This window comes from Hyla sarda, chromosome 7, assembly GCF_029499605.1.
Source record: "Hyla sarda isolate aHylSar1 chromosome 7, aHylSar1.hap1, whole genome shotgun sequence".
In the NCBI taxonomy this organism is placed as follows: domain Eukaryota; kingdom Metazoa; phylum Chordata; class Amphibia; order Anura; family Hylidae; genus Hyla; species Hyla sarda.
In genome coordinates, this window is record NC_079195.1 from 187,096,067 (window position 1) to 187,114,749 (window position 18,683).

An 18,683-nucleotide genomic window follows, 5' to 3' on the forward strand; every position below is an offset into this window, starting at 1 on the left:
AATGGACAGCAGAAGTCAGCAGAGAGCACTGTGGTCCTGATGTCAGCAGAGAGCTCTGTGTCCCAAAAAGAAAAGCATTTCCTCTGTAGTATAGAAACCCTAAAAAGTACTGGAAAGATTACGATTTTTTAATAAAAGTAATTGACAAATCCGTTTAACTTTCTGGCACCAGTTGATTTAAAATAAATAAATAAATAAATAAAGTTTTCCACGGGAGTACCCCTTTAAGAAAAACAAAATAGTCCTTCATTTAGAGATAAAAATTATAAATAATAAAATAAAATAAATATCTAGTCATTCCATTCCCGCACTCACATTACATGCACATTTCATAGACATTACAGCGCGGGTCACGTGATCCGAGCGCTGCCCGCAGACTGCCTCCCCCTCCCCGCTGCTCTACACTGTCAGTACAGGAAGCCGGTGATCTGAGCGGAAGCTGCTGCGCCTGCGCACTGAGCCCGGCCGCTCCCTGCCTGCTGCTTCTGCTGCTGCCCGCCGCTCCGGTACAGGATGGCGAAGAACACGGTGTCCGCCCGCTTCCGCAAGGTGGATGTGGACGAGTACGACGAGAATAAGTTCGTGGACGAGGAGGAGGCGGGAGAAGGACAGCAAGGACCGGATGAGGGCGAGGTGGACGGCGCTATCCGGGGATATCCTTTTCTGTATACCTGTGTATAGGTGTGTGCGGGGCAGAGGACCTGTGCCAGTCTGTGCCCGGCCTCATACATCTGCCATTGTGTCAGGGCACAGTGTAGGGGATCCTATAGAGCCGAAAACACACCGGTGACTCATACATCTACAGATGTAGCAGAGCTGAGTTGCATGGGGATGTAGCAGAGCTGGGTTGCATGGGGATGTAGCAGAGCTGGGTTGCATGGGGATGTAGCAGAGCTGGGTTGCATGGGGATGTAGCAGAGCTGGGTTGCATGGGGATGTAGCAGAGCTGGGTTGCATGGGGATGTAGCAGAGCTGGGTTGCATGGGGATGTAGCAGAGCTGGGTTGCATGGGGATGTAGCAGAGCTGGGTTGCATGGGGATGTAGCAGAGCTGGGTTGCATGGGGATGTAGCAGAGCTGGGTTGCATGGGGATGTAGCAGAGCTGGGTTGCATGGGGATGTAGCAGAGCTGGGTTGCATGGGGATGTAGCAGAGCTGGGTTGCATGGGGATGTAGCAGAGCTGGGTTGCATGGGGATGTAGCAGAGCTGAGTTGCATGGGGATGTAGCAGAGCTGAGTTGCATGGGGATGTAGCAGAGCTGAGTTGCATGGGGATGTAGCAGAGCTGAGTTGCATGGGGATGTAGCAGAGCTGAGTTGCATGGGGATGTAGCAGAGCTGAGTTGCATGGGGATGTAGCAGAGCTGAGTTGCATGGGGATGTAGCAGAGCTGAGTTGCATGGGGATGTAGCAGAGCTGGGTTGCATGGGGATGTAGCAGAGCTGGGTTGCATGGGGATGTAGCAGAGCTGGGTTGCATGGGGATGTAGCAGAGCTGGGTTGCATGGGGATGTAGCAGAGCTGGGTTGCATGGGGATGTAGCAGAGCTGGGTTGCATGGGGATGTAGCAGAGCTGGGTTGCATGGGGATGTAGCAGAGCTGGGTTGCATGGGGATGTAGCAGAGCTGAGTTGCATGGGGATGTAGCAGAGCTGAGTTGCATGGGGATGTAGCAGAGCTGAGTTGCATGGGGATGTAGCAGAGCTGAGTTGCATGGGGATGTAGCAGAGCTGAGTTGCATGGGGATGTAGCAGAGCTGAGTTGCAAGGGGATGTAGCAGAGCTGGGTTGCATGGGGATGTAGCAGAGCTGGGTTGCATGGGGATGTAGCAGAGCTGGGTTGCATGGGGATGTAGCAGAGCTGAGTTGCATGGGGATGTAGCAGAGCTGGGTTTGTCATTCAGCACAACTCATCATTCTAGAACAGTGTTCCCCAACCAGGGGGCCTCCAGCTGTTGCAAAACTACAACTCCCAGCATTCCCGGACAGCCAACGGCTGTCCGGGCATGCTGGGCATTCTAGTTATGCAGCAGCTGGAGGCACCCTGGTTGGGGAACACTGTTCTAGAATGTGATGTTTCAAGTGATCTCAAAGACCATGGCTGTAAAGGGAGAGGAAGGTTAGCATCTAGGCGCTGCCATAACATTTTTATTTAGGACATCAAAACAGCGTTTCAGCCTCAGAAGCCTGAAATGCGTTGGTATTAACTATCCAGCATTAATATGCTGTTTCGATGTCCTTAAAGGGGTACTCCCCTGGAGAACATTTTATTTTTAAATCAACTGGTGCCAGAAAGGTAAACAGATTTGTAAATTACTTCTATTAGAAATCCTTCCAGTACTTATCAGCTGCTGCTTAATCCACAGGAAGTTATTTTCTTTTTGAATGTCCTTTCTGTCTGACCACAGTGTTCTCTGCTGACGCCTCTGTCCATTTTAGGAACTGTACAGAGTAGGAGCAAATCCCCATAGCAAACCTCTCCTGCTCTGGACAGTTCCTGACATGGACAGAGGTGTCAGCAGAGAGCACTGTGGTCAGACAGGAAGGAAATTTAAAAAGAAAAGAACTTCCGGTAGATCATACAGCAACTGATATGTACTGGAAGGATTAAGATGTATAACTTTCGGGCACCAGTTGATTTAAAAAAAAATGTTTTCCTGTGGAGAACCCCTTTATTTTTTTTTAAATCAACTGGTGCCAGAAAGTTAAACAGATTTGTAAATGACTTCCATAAAAAGATCTTTCCCCTTCCACTACTTTGTAGCAGCTGTATACTACAGAGAAAATTCTTCTCTTTTTTTAATTTCTTTTTTTGTCATGTCCACAGTGCTCTCTGCTGACACCTGATGCCCCTATCAGGAACTGTCCAGAGCAGGAGAAAATCCCCACTGCAAACCTATGCTGCTCTGGACAGTTCCTGGCACGGACAGAGGTGTCATCAGAGAGCACTGTGGACAAGACAAAAAATAAATTCAAAAAGAAAAGAATTTCCTCTGTAGCATACAGCTGCTAAAAAGTACTGAAAGGGTAAAGATTTTTTAATAGAAGTAATTTACAAATCTGTTTAACTCTCTGGCGCCAGTTGATTTAAAAACATTTTTTTTCCACCGGAGTACCCCTTTAACCTGATGCACAAACAGTAGCGTTGCAGTTGGGTTTATGTGACTTGTAGTGTTGGATTGCTATAGAAATAATAAATGTATCTTATGCACTTATGTGGATTTTATATTTGTTGTGTAAAGAGGAAACTGCACGCTGACCAACGAGCAACCACCTACTTCTCCTTTCTTCATATCCTGTGCGATCGGAGTCTTCCTACAAGGTAGAGGCGGCCGTCATCCTGAAGATTTGGTTTTGACAATTCGGTGATTGTTTTGTTGCCAGAACCTTTATCACACATGGTCTACCCCCCACGCCCAGCGTTTCCCAACCAGGGTGCCTCCAGCTGTTGCAAACCTACAATTCCCAGCATGCCCTGAGAGTCTTTGGCTGTCAGGGCATGCTGGAAGTTGTAGTTTTTTTTTTTTTATCCCGTTTTTTTTATCCCCGTTTCGGTTCCGTTCTAGCAGGCTGTAAACAGGTTTAAAAAGTTTTTTTTCTTTTTTTTTAAATCCCATTCATGTCAATGGGATTTTTTTTACAATCCGTTACTACACGTCTGCGCTCATTTCCGTTTTTTGGATGGCAGAAAAAACATCAAAAAAACGGGAAGAAAAAAAAGGATACAGTCAATTTAACCTTGAAGTCTATGGAAAACGGATGAGCCTTTAATGTCATCCGTTTTTACTTCTGAGCATGCTCAGAACATAAATAAAAACTTTTTTTTTTTTTTTTGGTTGATTAACTGAACAATAACGGATCCAAACAGATAACGTCCGCTTGTATCCGTTATTGTCCGTTTTTATTTTTGACGGGAAAAGAGCGGAATGGGTCTAGATGGCCGTGTGAACGCAGCCTAAACTGTATACATTGGTGTTTTGCTATGAATGGGATGATGCAAGAAATACACTAACAAGCTCAACCAGTGTGCCTCCAGCTGTTGCAAAACTACAACTCCCAGCATGCCCGGACAGCCGTTGGCTGTCCGGGCATGCTGGGAGTTGTAGTTTTGCGACAGCTGGAGGCACCCTGTACAAACTACACAAAATTGTAGCTTAACTACAGGTTTCTGAGAAGTGTTCGGTCTGTACAGGTCTCTGGATGTGAGCGAGAATGTCTCCATTCATTGATGGCAAACAGACATCTTGAAATGGATGGAAATTTAAATGTCTTTCATTCAACTATTAAAGGGGTACTCCACTGCTCAGCGTTTGGAACAAACTGTTCTGGACGCAGGAGCCGGTGCCGAGAGCTCGTGACGTCATAGCCCCGCCCCCTCATAATGTCACGCCGCACCCCCTCAATGCAAGTCTATGGCAGGGGCGTGATAGCCGTCACGCCCCCTCCCATAGACTTGCATTGGGGGGGCAGGGCTATGACGGCATGAGGGGGCGGGGCTATGATGTCACGAGCTCCCAGCTCCAGCGTCCGGAACAGTTTGTTCCAAACGCTGAGCAGCGGAGTACCCCTTTAAAGTCTACCTGTCATTTAAAAAAAATTGACTTGTGAAAGGTTTTGGTTCGTCGGGGTCTTAGCGCTTGAAAACGAGCAGGGAGAAGTGTGCGTCAGCTTTACTCCTGGCTTACAGTAGTCTCTGTCCAGCTACTCTGGATGGCCCATAGACTTGTAATAGGGCCGAAGTACGGAGATCGCTATAGCACGCTTCGCCTCCCTTACTCTCCTGATCGTGATGGTCGCAGCACTAAGCTCGCAACCAATCAAAACATCTCTACAACGTGTCAAATGTACTTTTAAATGGCAATTAGGAGAAGTAGCTGATCACGGGGGATCCAACCGCTGGGACCCCTTGTGATCTCCGGAACAGGACCCCGACTCTATCAGTGAGGAACGCGTGTTGTCTATCCACAGACTCCATTAATTTCTATGGGAGCGCCAAAGATGCCTGATTGCTGTACTCGGGTCTTTTCGGGGCTGCTTTAGAAATGAAGGAAGCACTTCCCGTCTACCGCATGCGCTTCTCTCTGAGAGTCGGAATCCCATTCCGGAGATCACGTGGGGACCCAGCAGTCGGATCCCCAATGAATCTGTGGCTAGGGGATAAGTTAAAGTGGTACTCCAGTGGAAAAAAAATTTTGTAAATCAATTGGTGACAGAAAGGTTAAGACATTTTGTAAATTACTTTTATTTAAAAATCCCAATCCTTCCAGTACTTATCAGCTGCTGTATACTACACAGAAAGTTCTTTTCTTTTTGCATCTTTTTTCTGTCTGACCACAGTGCTCTCTGCTGACACCTCTGTCCATGTCCGGAACTGTCCAGAGCAGGATAGGTTCGTTATGGGGATCTACTCCTACTCTGGACAGTTCCTAAAATGCACAGAGGTGTCAGCAGAGAGCACTGTGGTCAAACAGAAAGGAAATTCAAAAAGTAAAGAACCCCCTCTGGAGCATACAGCAGCTGGAGGGGTTAAGATTTTTATATAGAAGTGATTTACAAATCTGTTTAACATTCTGGCACCAATTGATTAAAAAATAAATAAAAATAAAAAGTTTTCCACTGGATTACCCCTTTAATTTTTGGAGTTCTCCTTTTTTTTAAATCAACTGGTACCAGAAAGTTAAACAGATTTGTAAATGACTTCTATTAAACAATCTTTACCCTTCCAGTAGTTTTTAGCAGCTGTATGCGACAGGGGAAATTATTATTTTTTTGAATTTCTTTTTTTCTTGTCCACAGTGCTCTCTGTCCGTGTCAGGAACTGTCCAGAGCAGCATAGGTTTGCAATGGGGATTTTCTCCTGCTCTGGACAGTTCCTGATACGGGCATCAGGTGTCTGCAGAGAGCACTGTGGACAAGACAGAAAAAGAAATTCAAAAAGCAAAGAATTTCCTCTGTAGCATACAGCTGCTAAAAAGTAGTGGAAGGGTAAAGATTTTTTAATAGAAGTCATTTACAAATCTGTTTAACTTTCTGGAACCAGTTGATTGATTTAAAAAAAAATAAAAAATAAAAATGTTTTCCACCGGAGTACCCCTTTAAGCTTTAGTCACATAAAAGCAGAATAAAAACTTTTGTATTCTGCAACTTGCGGCACTCCAGCTACTGCACAGCTACGACTGTCCGATCGCACTTGAGGTTGTAGTTTTACAGCAGCTGAGAAGCGTGTTGGTTATACTATCGTGTCACGGGGATCAGGATCACTAGCCACTTTCCAGGGAGTGTGCAGATTGTGTTGTGACCTTTACGCTACAATGGGAGGGTTTGGCTCTGTGCTGTATACACACCTGGGTTCTTACAGGTCTTGCTGTGTGTTATCAGTAAGGACGCAGCGTGCAGGCTGCTGCTGCTGGAGGGACACATGCTGCGTCTTGCTTGTAGATGAGGAATGCAGGAAGTGGAAGCCCGAGACGGAGGGAAGATGAAATTCAGGGCATGTTTAGCATTGTTTGGCTATTTACTGCCTAAAGTGTCTTCTGAAACATGTCTGGGTGGACACTTTTTTTTTTTTTTTCTAGATCAGTGTTCCCCAACCAGTGTGCCTCCAGCTGTTGCAGAACTACAACTCCCAGCATGCCCGGACAGCCAACGGCTGTCCAGGCATGCTGGGCGTTCTAGTTATGCAGCAGCTGGAGGCACCCTGGTTGGGGAACACTGTCCTAGAATGTGATGTTTCAAGTGATCTCAAAGACCATGGCTGTAAAGGGAGAGGAAGGTTAGCATCTAGGCGCTGCCATAACATTTTTATCTAGGACATCAAAACAGCGTTTCAGCCACAGAAGCCTGAAATGCGTTGGTATTAACTATCCAGCATTAATATGCTGTTTCCATGTCCTTAAAGGGGTACTCCCCTGGAAAAAATTTTTTTTTAAATCAACTGGTGCCAGAAAGGTAAACAGTTTTGTAAATTACTTCTATTAGAAATCCTTCCAGTACTTATCAGCTGCTGCTTAATCCACAGGAAGTTATTTTCTTTTTGAATGTCCTTTCCGTCTGACCACAGTGTTCTCTGCTGACACCTCTGTCCATTTTAGGAACTGTACAGTGGAAGCCCGAGACGGAGGGAAGATGAAATTCAGGGCATGTTTAGCATTGTTTGGCTATTTACTGCCTAAAGTGTCTTCTGAAACGCACCTGAAACATGTCTGGGTGGACACTTTTTTTTTTTTCTAGATCAGTGTTTCCCAACCAGTGTGCCTCCAGCTGTTGCAAAACTACAACTCCCAGCATGCCCGGACAGCCGTTGGCTGTCCGGGCATGTGGGGAGTTGTAGTTTTGCAACAGCTGGAGGAACCCTGGTTGGGGAACACTGTTCTAGAATGTGATGTTTCATGTGCCAGGTTTTACATAGGACCGCAGGTTAAAGGGGTACTCCGGTGGAAAGCATTTTTTTTTTTAAATCAACTGGTGCCAGAAATGTAAACAAGATTTGTAAATGACCGTCAGTTAAAAGATCTTTACCCTTCCACTACTTTTTAGCAGCTGTATACTACAGAGAAAATTATTTTCTTTTTGAATGCCTTTTTTGTCTTGTCCACAGTGCTCTCTGCTGACACCTGATGCCCCTATCAGGAACTGTTCAGAGCAGGAGAAAATCCCCATTGCAAACCTGGAAGTTGTAGTTGTGCAACAGCTGGAGGCACACTGGTTGGGAAACACTGTTCTGGATCAATGCTCTGTGTTCCCCAGTCTGTGACGTTGCAAGACTACAACTTCTATCCACTGGCCGTATGATGGGAGTTGCATTTAAATCCCAGGTTAGGAGCACTAGTAAAGGGTCCCCCCTTCTTCTTAGATGTCCTCTTTATATGCCACACGACAGCTGTCAGACCTTAGCCCTGGGCTCCCTGTATCCTTCTCTGCACACGTCAGATATTACTGGTATATATCCTATTAATAAGAGATGCCTTTCAGAGTGTCAGATACATTATGTATCATAGTAAAGCTGGGTTCACACCACGTTTTTGCAATACAGTTCCCTTATCAGGTTTTTTAATGAAATAAGGCTTCCTCTAAAACCGGACTAAACTGTATCAAAACGTGTGTACAAATTTTAATCCGTATACTGTTTGAAAAATGATGTCCAGTTGCAGGGGTGTGGAAATTTATTAAAAAACTACTTATCCAAGGGACTAAAATGGAGCAAAATCTACTTGTCCCTCATGACGATCCACTTGTCCGGGCCAATTTTCGCTTTTACACTCTCGTTTTTCCTCCTTGCCCTATAATAGCCATAACTACCTACTATAATGACACCTTTTCATTTTTCCATAACATATTCTCCGAAACAAAAAATAAATAAAAATATTGGTGAAGTGAAATTGAAATAGTAAAAGATAATTTAGCAAATTTAGTGGTTTTCTTTTCTACGCCATTTACCTTGTGGTGGAGCTAACATCTTATTTTTATACTTTAGGCCGGCCTGATTACAGCAATATCAGATTTGTATAGTTTGTCATGTTTTAATAATTAAAAAAAAAATTCAGAACTTTTTTGGATTTTTTTTTATTGCGTTTTTCTGACCCTTGTAGCTTTTTTATTATTTTTATTAAAAAAAAAATTTTCGCATACAAGGCAAATTTTTTTTGCTCCATAATCTGTTTTTTGTATCGGTACCATTTTGGTATTGATCTGACTTTTTTAGGGTCTATTCACACATACAGTATTCTGCGCAGATTTGATGCGCAGGATTTTCTGCTGCAGATTTCAGTGAAAACTGAATGACTTGAAATCCTGCACTTCAAATATGCGCAGAATACTGTACATGTGAATAGACCCAGAAAAATCCTTTTTTTCTGGGATATTATAAAAATTGCAATTCTGTGGTTTGGTGTTTTTTTTTTTTTTACATTATTTACTGTACGGGATACGTAATGTTATATTTTAATAGTTCATACAATTACGCACGAAGCCATACTAAATGTTTATTTTTATTATGTTTACACATTTTTATATAGGAAAAGGGGGTGATTTGAACTTTTAATATTGAAGGGGTTAATTTGTGTCTTTTAAACTTTTATTAAAACGTTATTTTATTTTTTTTACACTTTATTAGACTTTTAGGAGGAATCATTAGATTCCTTATACAGATCGATAGAGTTCTATTGAACTCCATTGATCTGTGTGCTCTGCGATCCATTGATAGAGCCGAGTCCAGCCAGGATCTATCAATGACAGAGCCACAGACAGCAGGGAACAGAGGCAAGCCCTCCGGCTACCTCTATAGTGGATCACCCCCCATGATCGCGCTGCAGGGGGGGCAATCCACCCCACTAGCCCACCAGGGAGCATTCACATGTCCCTTTAGACACCACTGTCAGCTTTGACAGCGGCGATCTAAAGGGTTAATAGCTAGCTGTGGCCGCATGCTAGCTATTAGCGGCGGCCCCAAGCTATTGAAATCAGCTGGGGGGCTGCAGAGTACGGAGCGGGCTCGAGTACGCAGCCCGCTCCATACACCCTGAGTGTCTCAGTTCTTGTCGGGGGCTTTCAGGGCTTAGGGCCTGAAAAATTCACCTGCCCGGCGCCCGGAACTGCATGTCCTGGGCGTCGGGCGATAGGAATTCCACATCCCTGGGTTGCATACGTTTTTTAAGAAAAAAAACATATACACTTTTAACTTTTCCTTCCACTATGAAAAAAGTTTCATTTGTTTGATTAAAATCCCAAGAAAAAAACTGTGCAACGTCAAAAACCGTATGGTGAAAACCATACGCACACACGGTTCTGTACGGTTCCCATTGACTCTCATGTTAAAAAAAAAAAAAGTATACGTTTTAATACGGTTTTTCACCCGGACCAAAAACCGTGGTAGGCTACGGTTTTGGATATGGGGAAAAAAAACTGACAAAACCGTACAGGATGCAAAACGGACACAACCTGATGCATCGTTTGGCGTACGGCTTTCAATGGAGAGTCAATGCATACGGTTTTCAAATTCAAAAACGTATACGGGAACTGTATTGTAAAAACGTGGTGTGAACCCAACCTAAGAGATATTATTGTATATTCTGTTTGTCTATATTTTCTCCTCTGGTTGAGGTTGAACAGTGCATGACTTATATACTTGTCTTCCAGGTTTTCCTGGTGTGTTCTATTTGCTGAATCTATTTGTTCTGGAAAATTTTAAATAAAAACTACAAGAGTAAGAGATATTAACGGCTGTTAGCGATAATGTTCACCCTGCAGCTTTATTTAAAACATACTTTTCCAGCTCCGCTACAGCAGCATAGAAGGTGCAGGGAGATGACGGGAGGCACCAACATCAAGCATCAAGAAAGACTGTTTCACCACTTTCCAAAGTAAGTACCAAATTCCAACCTTATTAAAGGGGTACTCCCCTGGAAAACTTTTTTTTTTTTTTTTTATAAATCAACTGGTGCCAGAAAGTTACACATATTTGTAAATTATTCACAGATTTGTAAATTACCTCAAAATCTTAATCCTTCCAGTACTTATCAACTGCTGTATGTTCTAAAGGAAGTTTTTTTTCTTTTTGAATTTCCTTTCGGTCTGACCACACTGCTCTCTGCTGACACCTTTGTCCATTTTAGGAACTGCCCAGAGTAGGAGCAAATCCCCATTGCAAACCTATCCTGCTCGTTACAGTTCCTGAAATGGACAGAGGTGTCAGTAGAGAGCACTGTGGTCAAACAGAAAGAAAATTCAAAAAGAAAAGAAATTCCTGTGGAGCATGCAACAGCTGAAAAGTACTGGAAGGATTAAGATTTTTTAATAGAAGTAATTTACAAATCTGTTTAACTTTCTGGCACCAGTTGATTTAAAAAAAAATGTTTTCCAGGGGAGTACCCCATTAAGGACATCGAAACAGCATATTAATGCTGGATAGTTAATACCAACGCATTTCAGGCTTCTGTGGCTGAAACGCTGTTTTGATGTCCTAAATAAAGATGGATTTTATACTTGCTTTTAGAAGTGCTGGAGTCCTCTTCCTAAATAAACTAAAAATGTTATGGCAGCGACTAGACTTTAACCTTCCCCTCCTTTTACAGCCATGGCCTTTGAGATCAGGACATTGTATATTAGTCTATATTAGGAAATCATAGAGCGTTTAATGCTCAGTTATTTCTGATACTTTTTTGTTAATCTCCAGAGAACCCGGGGTTGACATGAAATCATTGATTCTTGTGTCTCTTATAATATGATTTCCTTAACCTCTAAGCACAGGGAACATGATGGGTGCGCTACAGGCCGTTCTGAAGAATCCACCCCTTAACGCAAAGAATCAGTCGGCTAAGGTAAGCTCACCGTCTGCACCATTAAGGGCAGGAGATGTTCCCATGGAAGGTACCATAAAAGTTGCATTGAATGTGTGGCTAATGGAGCTGGGATTAAAGGGGTACTCCGCTGCCTCAGCGGTCGAAACATTTTGTTGTGAATGCTTGGAGCGGAGCAGCGGGGTCACTACCATGCCCATTATGACACCACGCCACACCCTTTCAATGCAAGTCTATGGGAGGTGGCCGCCACACCACCTCCCATAGACTTGCATTGAGAGGACATGGGGTGATGTCATGAGGGTCGTGGCCATGACGTCACGACCCCAGCCGCCCGGCACCCAGCGTTCTAAACGAACATCGGGGGCTGCACAGAGATTGCGGGGGTCCCAGTGGCTGACCCCCTGCGATCAGACATCTTATCCCCTATCCTTTGGATAGGGGATAAGATGTCTAGGAGCAGAGTACCCCTTTAAGTCAAATTGCAGCTATGCTGGAAGTACTTTTAGCACACTGAATATGTAACTTTATTCTCCAGTGGTTGCAGAGAATAGATTTTAAAGGAGTACTCTGCTGCTCAACGTTTTGAACAAACTGTTCCGAATGCTGGAGCCGGCGCCGGGAGCTCGTGACGTCATAGCCCCCTCAATGCAAGTCTATGGGAGGGGGCGTGACAGCCGTCACGCCCCCTCCCATAGACTTGCATCGAGGGGGCAGGGCTATGACGTCACGAGCTCCTGGCGCAGGCTCCAGCATTCGGAACAGTTTGTTCCAAACGCTGAGCAGCGGAGTACCCCTTTTAAAGAGGTTGTCTGTAGAAAAAAAATAATTAAGAAGTGCTCAGGGTGGCAGTACGAAAAACATTTACTCACCTTTCGCTGGTCCCACTGCTCATAGCTGACACTGCAACCACTGACAACATTTATGACACATCTACAGAACAAGGGTACCCCAACCCCCATCCTGCCTTGTGCAGACAGACACCTTGGTCTTTTAATTTCTGAATCGCCTATCCCTTTACTATCAGATTGGAATCTTTAGTAATAATCATTGTTTTCGTTACAGGATCGAGCAGAGAGTCTGGTGCTGAAAGTTCTGGTCTCCTTTAAAGCCAATGAGATCGAGAAGGCTGTCCAGTCCCTGGATAAGAACAACGTGGACCTGTTAATGAAATACATCTACAAAGGCTTCGAGAACCCGTCTGATAACAGCAGTGCTGTGCTACTGCAATGGCATGAGAAGGTGAGCGCATACTAAGGCTGTCAAGGGCTCATGGTGCATAAATGAACAGATCGGTGGTCTCTTATTTATCCAGTGGTGGTTAACAGTGTCATTTGGCCTCCAGGGGCTGGTATGCCTAGGAATATGTGCATGGAAGACTTAGGTGGGACATGAACAGTATCTAATCCGGACATGGGAAGGTGCGATTGTATTGTGACTGTAGGAAGAGTTTTTGTGTCCATTCCTAGAAATAAAGGATCATAAATTACATTTATTTAATAGTTTCTGTCATGGCCAAACCTTATGGCATTGGTGCAATGTATATCAAGAAAGAATAACTTCAAAATGATCAATGATCATAGGGCTCCATTTACAAGTACCAGTCAAAGACCTCCGTTTTTGACATCACTGGATATCCCAGCAATTGTACCCCAGTGGTCACACATAGGGGGTGGTCCAACCTCTGGCACTCTCCGTGATTTTGGGAACAGGAACCTGACTCTTCAAGTTAAATGGAGTAGCCAGAGATAGATAAACCGAGTACTTGGCTATCTCCAGCGGAATGCTGCCCATGCCGACCTGCTGTTCCCTTCAGCTGGGAATCGGGTTCCCTGTCAGAATAAGAGGGGGTTCCAAAGGTGGCGCCTCTTACGGTCAAATTTTTATATTGTATGTTGTGGATAGGCGATAAGTTTTTTTTTTTAGTTGCTGAAATACCTCTTTAGCCTCTGGAGATGTAAAAAGTGTCTTCCAGTTCTGTCTCATAAAGGGGGCGATTCCAAGCAGGTAATGCCCCTCTGTGGTATCTGTATGTCCTAGTATATCTGAGACAGAGGTTGTCTTAAAAAACTTTTATGGTACGTTCACACATACCTTACCTGTTGCAAATTTCACATACCAAAATCCTCAGGTTATCTCATAGCTTGTAATCAGAAAGTTATTGTGCTTGAAATCCACACATAATCCACAGAAAAATTACGCTGATTACGTGCAAATTTTTGTGCATTACAATCTGCAGCGGAAGAACATGTGAACTTACCCTTAAAGGAAATATATCATCAGGAAGTTACTCGTTTACATCAAGTTTTACATCCAATTTTTCACTCTGGTTGTTGGGCCTTCTAACAACAAACTTACATTTCCAGTTCTCCGCGGTCAGCTCATTCCCATCACAGGATGGATTACAAAGAAATGTGAGGCCTTTATTTAGATAACCAAGTATCCATCATTCACAATAGGTGATAGACAGAGCTTATCATCTTCCATTTCACACACAATGACCTCTGCACAGATCTCAGAACATGCTTAGTAAACTATCCCATGTAAGTCAACAAGTCATCCCCAGACTACAGGTTCCTATGGTTCATGTGGTTGGTGTAAAGCAGTGGTCCCCAAACTGTGGCCCTCCAGATGTTGCAAAACTACAATTCCCAGCATGCCTGGACAGCCGTAGGCTGTCCAGGCATGCTGGGAGTTGTAGTTTTGCAACATCTGGAGGGCCACAGTTTGGGGACCACTGGTGTAAAGTATATCTCTGAATGTGGTTAACAGCAGCTCTGGCTCATCTTGTGAATGATGTACTTCATTGGATTTAAGGTGGTGATACAACTTTAAAGGGGTTATCCAGGAAAAAACTTTTTTTAATATATCAACTCGCTCTAGAATGTTAAGCAGATTTGTAAATTACTTCTATTTAAAAAAATCTTCATCCTTTCAGTACTTGTGAGCTTCTGAAGTTGAGTTGCTCTTTTCTGTCTAAGTGCTCTCTGATGACACGTGTCTCGGGAACCGCCCAGTTTAGAAGCAAATCCCCATAGCAAACCTCTTCTACTCTGTGCAGTTCCCGAGACAAGCAGAGATGTCAGCAGAGAGCACTGTTGCCAGACAGAAAACAACAACTCCACTTCAGCAGCTGATAATTATTGAAAGGATTAAGATTTTTTAATAGAAGTAATTTACAAACCTGTTTAACTTTCTGGAGCCAGTTGATATAAAAAAAAAAAAAAAAAGTTTTTTCCTGGAACACCCCTTTAATAGCTGTTGACAGAAAGATTGATCAGCCGACAGCTATTCCTCCTTCCCTCTCCGTACCCATGTACCCTCAGTTTGGATGAGCATGGATCTTTTTTGATTTCCTTTGACATCAGGTGAATGAATATCAGACGAGTGCATTATACACATTACATGAGGTTGTCCGGTCCTGCCAAAATGGGGTTTGGCTGATGATAATAGTGTTTGACCTCCTGTACTGATATGTTGGGCGGGAGTATGCTATCCAAGCCCCACCTTGATAAGAGCCTTCCCGTCAGTGTTTACTGTGTCTGCTTTCAGTATAACTATAAAGTGTCAACAGATTTGATCGGTCTGAGCCCTAGTTTTAAGACAGTTACCGATCATTAGAATGAGCCTGGAGAAGTATGGGGTTATGTACGTCACTCGCTGGCTTGCTGCAATCTCCGTCTTACTGCACTGGGCAAACTCCATTTTAAATCTGGAGCTAGTCTTGTGCAGTGAGTTAGCCAGTGAAGCGCATAGTCCATGAGGTTTTCTTTTTGTAGTGAATTCTTTGTAATTTTATATTTCCCACTTTTAAAGCAAGTGATGAAGACCAAGGTGCCCATTCAGAGTTTCCATTGCTTGCAATGCTTACATTACAAAGAAAAGTGCACAAACTGCAGTCATGTGAGCTGGGCCTTAGTACTTCTACTTGTTTGCTCTTCTGATTCTTAGGCTGCATTCACACTGCGGTTGGAGTGTACGGCTGCCGGATCCGGCAAGGGGAGGGGAAAACCTTGCGCTTCCGTACCCCAGCCGGACCGGCGCCGAACTCCATTGACTTTAATGAGCCGACCAGAGTCAAACAGTGACTCCGGTCGGCTCACTTCTGGCCCGTTTCCGGTTTTGTGACCGGACCTAAAACCGCAGTCAACTATGGTTTTAGATCTGGTCACAAAACTGGATACGGGGCAAAAATTAGCCGACCGGAGTCACTGTTTGACTCCGGTCCGCTCATTAAAGTCAATGGAGTTTGGCGCTGGTCCAGTTTGGGGTATGGGAGCGGACGGTTTTCCCTTCCGGCAGCCGTACGCTCCAACCGCAGTGTGAATGCAGCCTTACTCTATTTAAATGTTCTTTTATTGTTGCCACTTGATATGGTTTCTGACAGTATGTCTTTGTCTCCCTTGCAGGCTTTAGCAGTAGGTGGCGTGGGCTCTATAGTCCGGGTACTGACTGCCAGGAAGACCGTTTGAATGTTCAGCTGGTTGTGATAGATGGAAGAACTGGTGCCAAGACCAAAACTCTGAGCTGCAGCCTTTCTGTAGCCAACCATCCATTACTTTGTTGTTGCCCACATTTCTATTCTCCTTTTTTCTTCAGCTTTTATTTTTTATACTGTACGCTGAACATGTGAGAGTGTGCTGTGAGTGCAGTGCTCTTGTTGACATGAGTGTTATCAGCGAACCCTGCCCTCCTTGAGCTGGGCTCTGTTTCTTAGCCATCACCCTTCCCGTTTCTACAGGTTACAGTGTCGTCTGCTCCAAGTTGAATTGTATTGCGCCTTCATAAACTAATTTTTTTGTTTAATTTTTTTGTCCGAGTAAACCCTTACAGCTTGGCTCTTGAATCTGTCTGAGCCCATTCCCTTCATTCCTGCTGCTGCCACACCTTCCACACCATTAGGATCAATCTCTCAGGAGTGGCGTTTTTGCAATCTAAGGCTTTTATATCATGGATCAGTGTCCAGAGACCGATCTAGGCTCGGCCAGTGTCACGCCGGCTGGGTCTGGATTTTGTTACCATTAACTCCCTCAGGTTCTAGGTGTATAAAGGGATAAATTATATAGCAAAATAAATAACTGCTGCTGCTGTGGCTCCTTGGGTTCTTTTCCTTAACCAACAAATGTGGGGTGAACCACATCATGATGTGCCCTTTACCTGCCCATGTTTTGTGGGCTGAATTATCATGGCTACAAGTTCATGTGAACCTTAGGTTTCATTATTTTCTAATGGAAAAAATAGAGCAGTTGTCATAGCAACTAATTGGAATTCTTCCTTGGGTTTCAAAAGGGCCTCTTAACAATGAGACCTGGATTCTGATTGATTGCTATGGGCTATTTGCTCCATTTGTTTATTGATGAACTAATCCTCATTCATGATGTTTCGGCTCACAAAATAGTTCTGTTATGTGTAGGCGAAGGGTCTCTTTGTAGCGATAGTGCTTAGAATCTTTCCTCTATTTTTAGCTATGGGTATATTACACAGCTTAGATCAAACCTCAGTTGAAGTCTGGAGAAGATATACATTGCCAGACTACAGTTCCAGCCTCCAGTGACACCAGGCTTGGTTGGAATGAGATGCATTTTTATATACAGGGTATGGCATTTTGCGTCTGTCTTGGCAGTGCCCACAGACAAAACCACCTTGTACCTGTGCCTGGTAGCTGACTCTAATAGCTGGATTTGCAAAAGGCAGCTCTATATAGTACTGTTGTATGTTGTTTTTTGTTTTTCCATTTTTAAAGTAAACAGAAGAATAACTTTAACAGAGATCTAGATTTTACAAAGTACCATCAAATACTAAAGGTTTAGGCTTTGTCATTCCAGTTGTTGGCATGGACCATAATACTCATTCAGCCAGATAATGGCTGTATAAATGGTTAGTAAGCTGGAGTGCCAAAGGTTTTCTAACCTTACAGCTTTCTGCAAGAAAAGAAAAAAATATCCTATAAACAGCTGTGCATTGTACAAAGAAAGCCCATATGTTGGTGTTTTTTGACAATCTGAAAGTACCCAAGGGCAGAGTTGGCTTCCTGGTCTCTGCCTCTCTCTGACAGGCTCATGGTTGAAAGGCTTGACTGATGCTGGCACAGGGATCCATGTGGTCGGGCTGGGCGGTTCAGATCCCACTTTCTCTGCAGAGCAGACAATATGATGGGACTGGCCTAGCAATCTCGTGGATCGGCAGATGGCTACCAAGCTGGAAAGCACCTTGCAACCATATACCCAATAAGGGTTGGAAGCCTTAATCCAATATTTGCTAGAGGGGCCTTTAATGATGACACTTGCATTGAAGGACCTGAAGCACTGACGTAATTAAACGTTGCTATTCTTTTTTTTTTTTTTTTACAAATTAAATATTGATTTGGATAAATTGTGTTTGTCTTTTTATTGAATGTTACTTTGGCTAAATATATAATGTGGACTGATACAACAGAAAAAAAACAACCGAATGGACATTAAGCTTGGAGGATGGTTATAGATAGAATGAAAGTATCAAGTCTACTGGTTGTGCAGAAGTGAATGAAATGGGCACTCTCATTAAAACGAATTTTTGCTATTGCACTCATTATGGTAAATAAAAAATATTGCTAATATACTTTTATTTAAAAAAATGAAGTTTTCTGTGTTTTATTTGTGCTTAAAAAAGCTCAAGAGCACATTTTCCCCCATCTCATACACAGACTTTGGACCGAAGCCCAAACACGGGAAGTGCAGCCTGGAGTGCTGAGGGAGGTGTATGTCCAACCAACAGCATATGGCAGTTAAGTGGGAGAGGAGCTATGATTGGATGAGGCTGGACACACCCCCCTCAGCACTCCAGGCTGCACCTTCGGTGTTTGGACTTTGGTCCAAAGTCTGTGTAGAAGATGGGAGGAAATGTGCTCTTGAGCTTTTTTAAGCACAAATAAAACATAGAAAACTTCATTTTTTTTTTTTAACAAAGTATATTAGAAATATTTTTTATTTACCATAAGGAATGCGATAGCAAAAATTAGTTTTAATGAGTTACCCTTTAACCTGTTAAGGACCAAGGACGTACCGGTTCATCCTGAGTCCTTTCCCTTTCTATAATGCGAGGCCACAATGGCTGGGACCCGTGGCTAATAGCACGCGGCACATCGATCAATGCCGCGCGCTATTAACCCTTTGAACGTCGCGTCTAAAGTGAAAGTAAAACAATGCCGGTTAGCTTAGGGGGCTGTTCGGGATGGCAGTGGTGAAATCGCGTCATCCCGAACATCTGTGACACAGCAGGATGGTCCCTACCTGCCTCCTGGTGTCCGATCGCCAAATGACTGCTCAGTGCCTGAGATCCAGGCATGAGCGGTCAAGCAGCAGAATCATTGATCAATGGTTTCCTATGAGAAACCTTTGATCAATGTAAAAGATCAG

The 18,683-nt window shown here is 43.8% G+C and overlaps 1 protein-coding gene across 1 annotated transcript; it reads left to right on the forward strand.

Moving 5' to 3' along the window:
* The first annotated feature begins 430 nt into the window (after positions 1–430).
* On the forward strand, positions 431–16,375 carry ARPC5 (actin related protein 2/3 complex subunit 5). The gene is made up of 4 exons (XM_056531865.1): positions 431–653; positions 11,238–11,310; positions 12,355–12,531; positions 15,699–16,375. Exons 1-4 carry the CDS (start codon positions 514–516, stop codon positions 15,759–15,761), a joined length of 453 nt encoding a protein of 150 aa, XP_056387840.1. The 5' UTR covers positions 431–513; the 3' UTR covers positions 15,762–16,375.
* Positions 16,376–18,683: the final 2,308 nt, after the last annotated feature.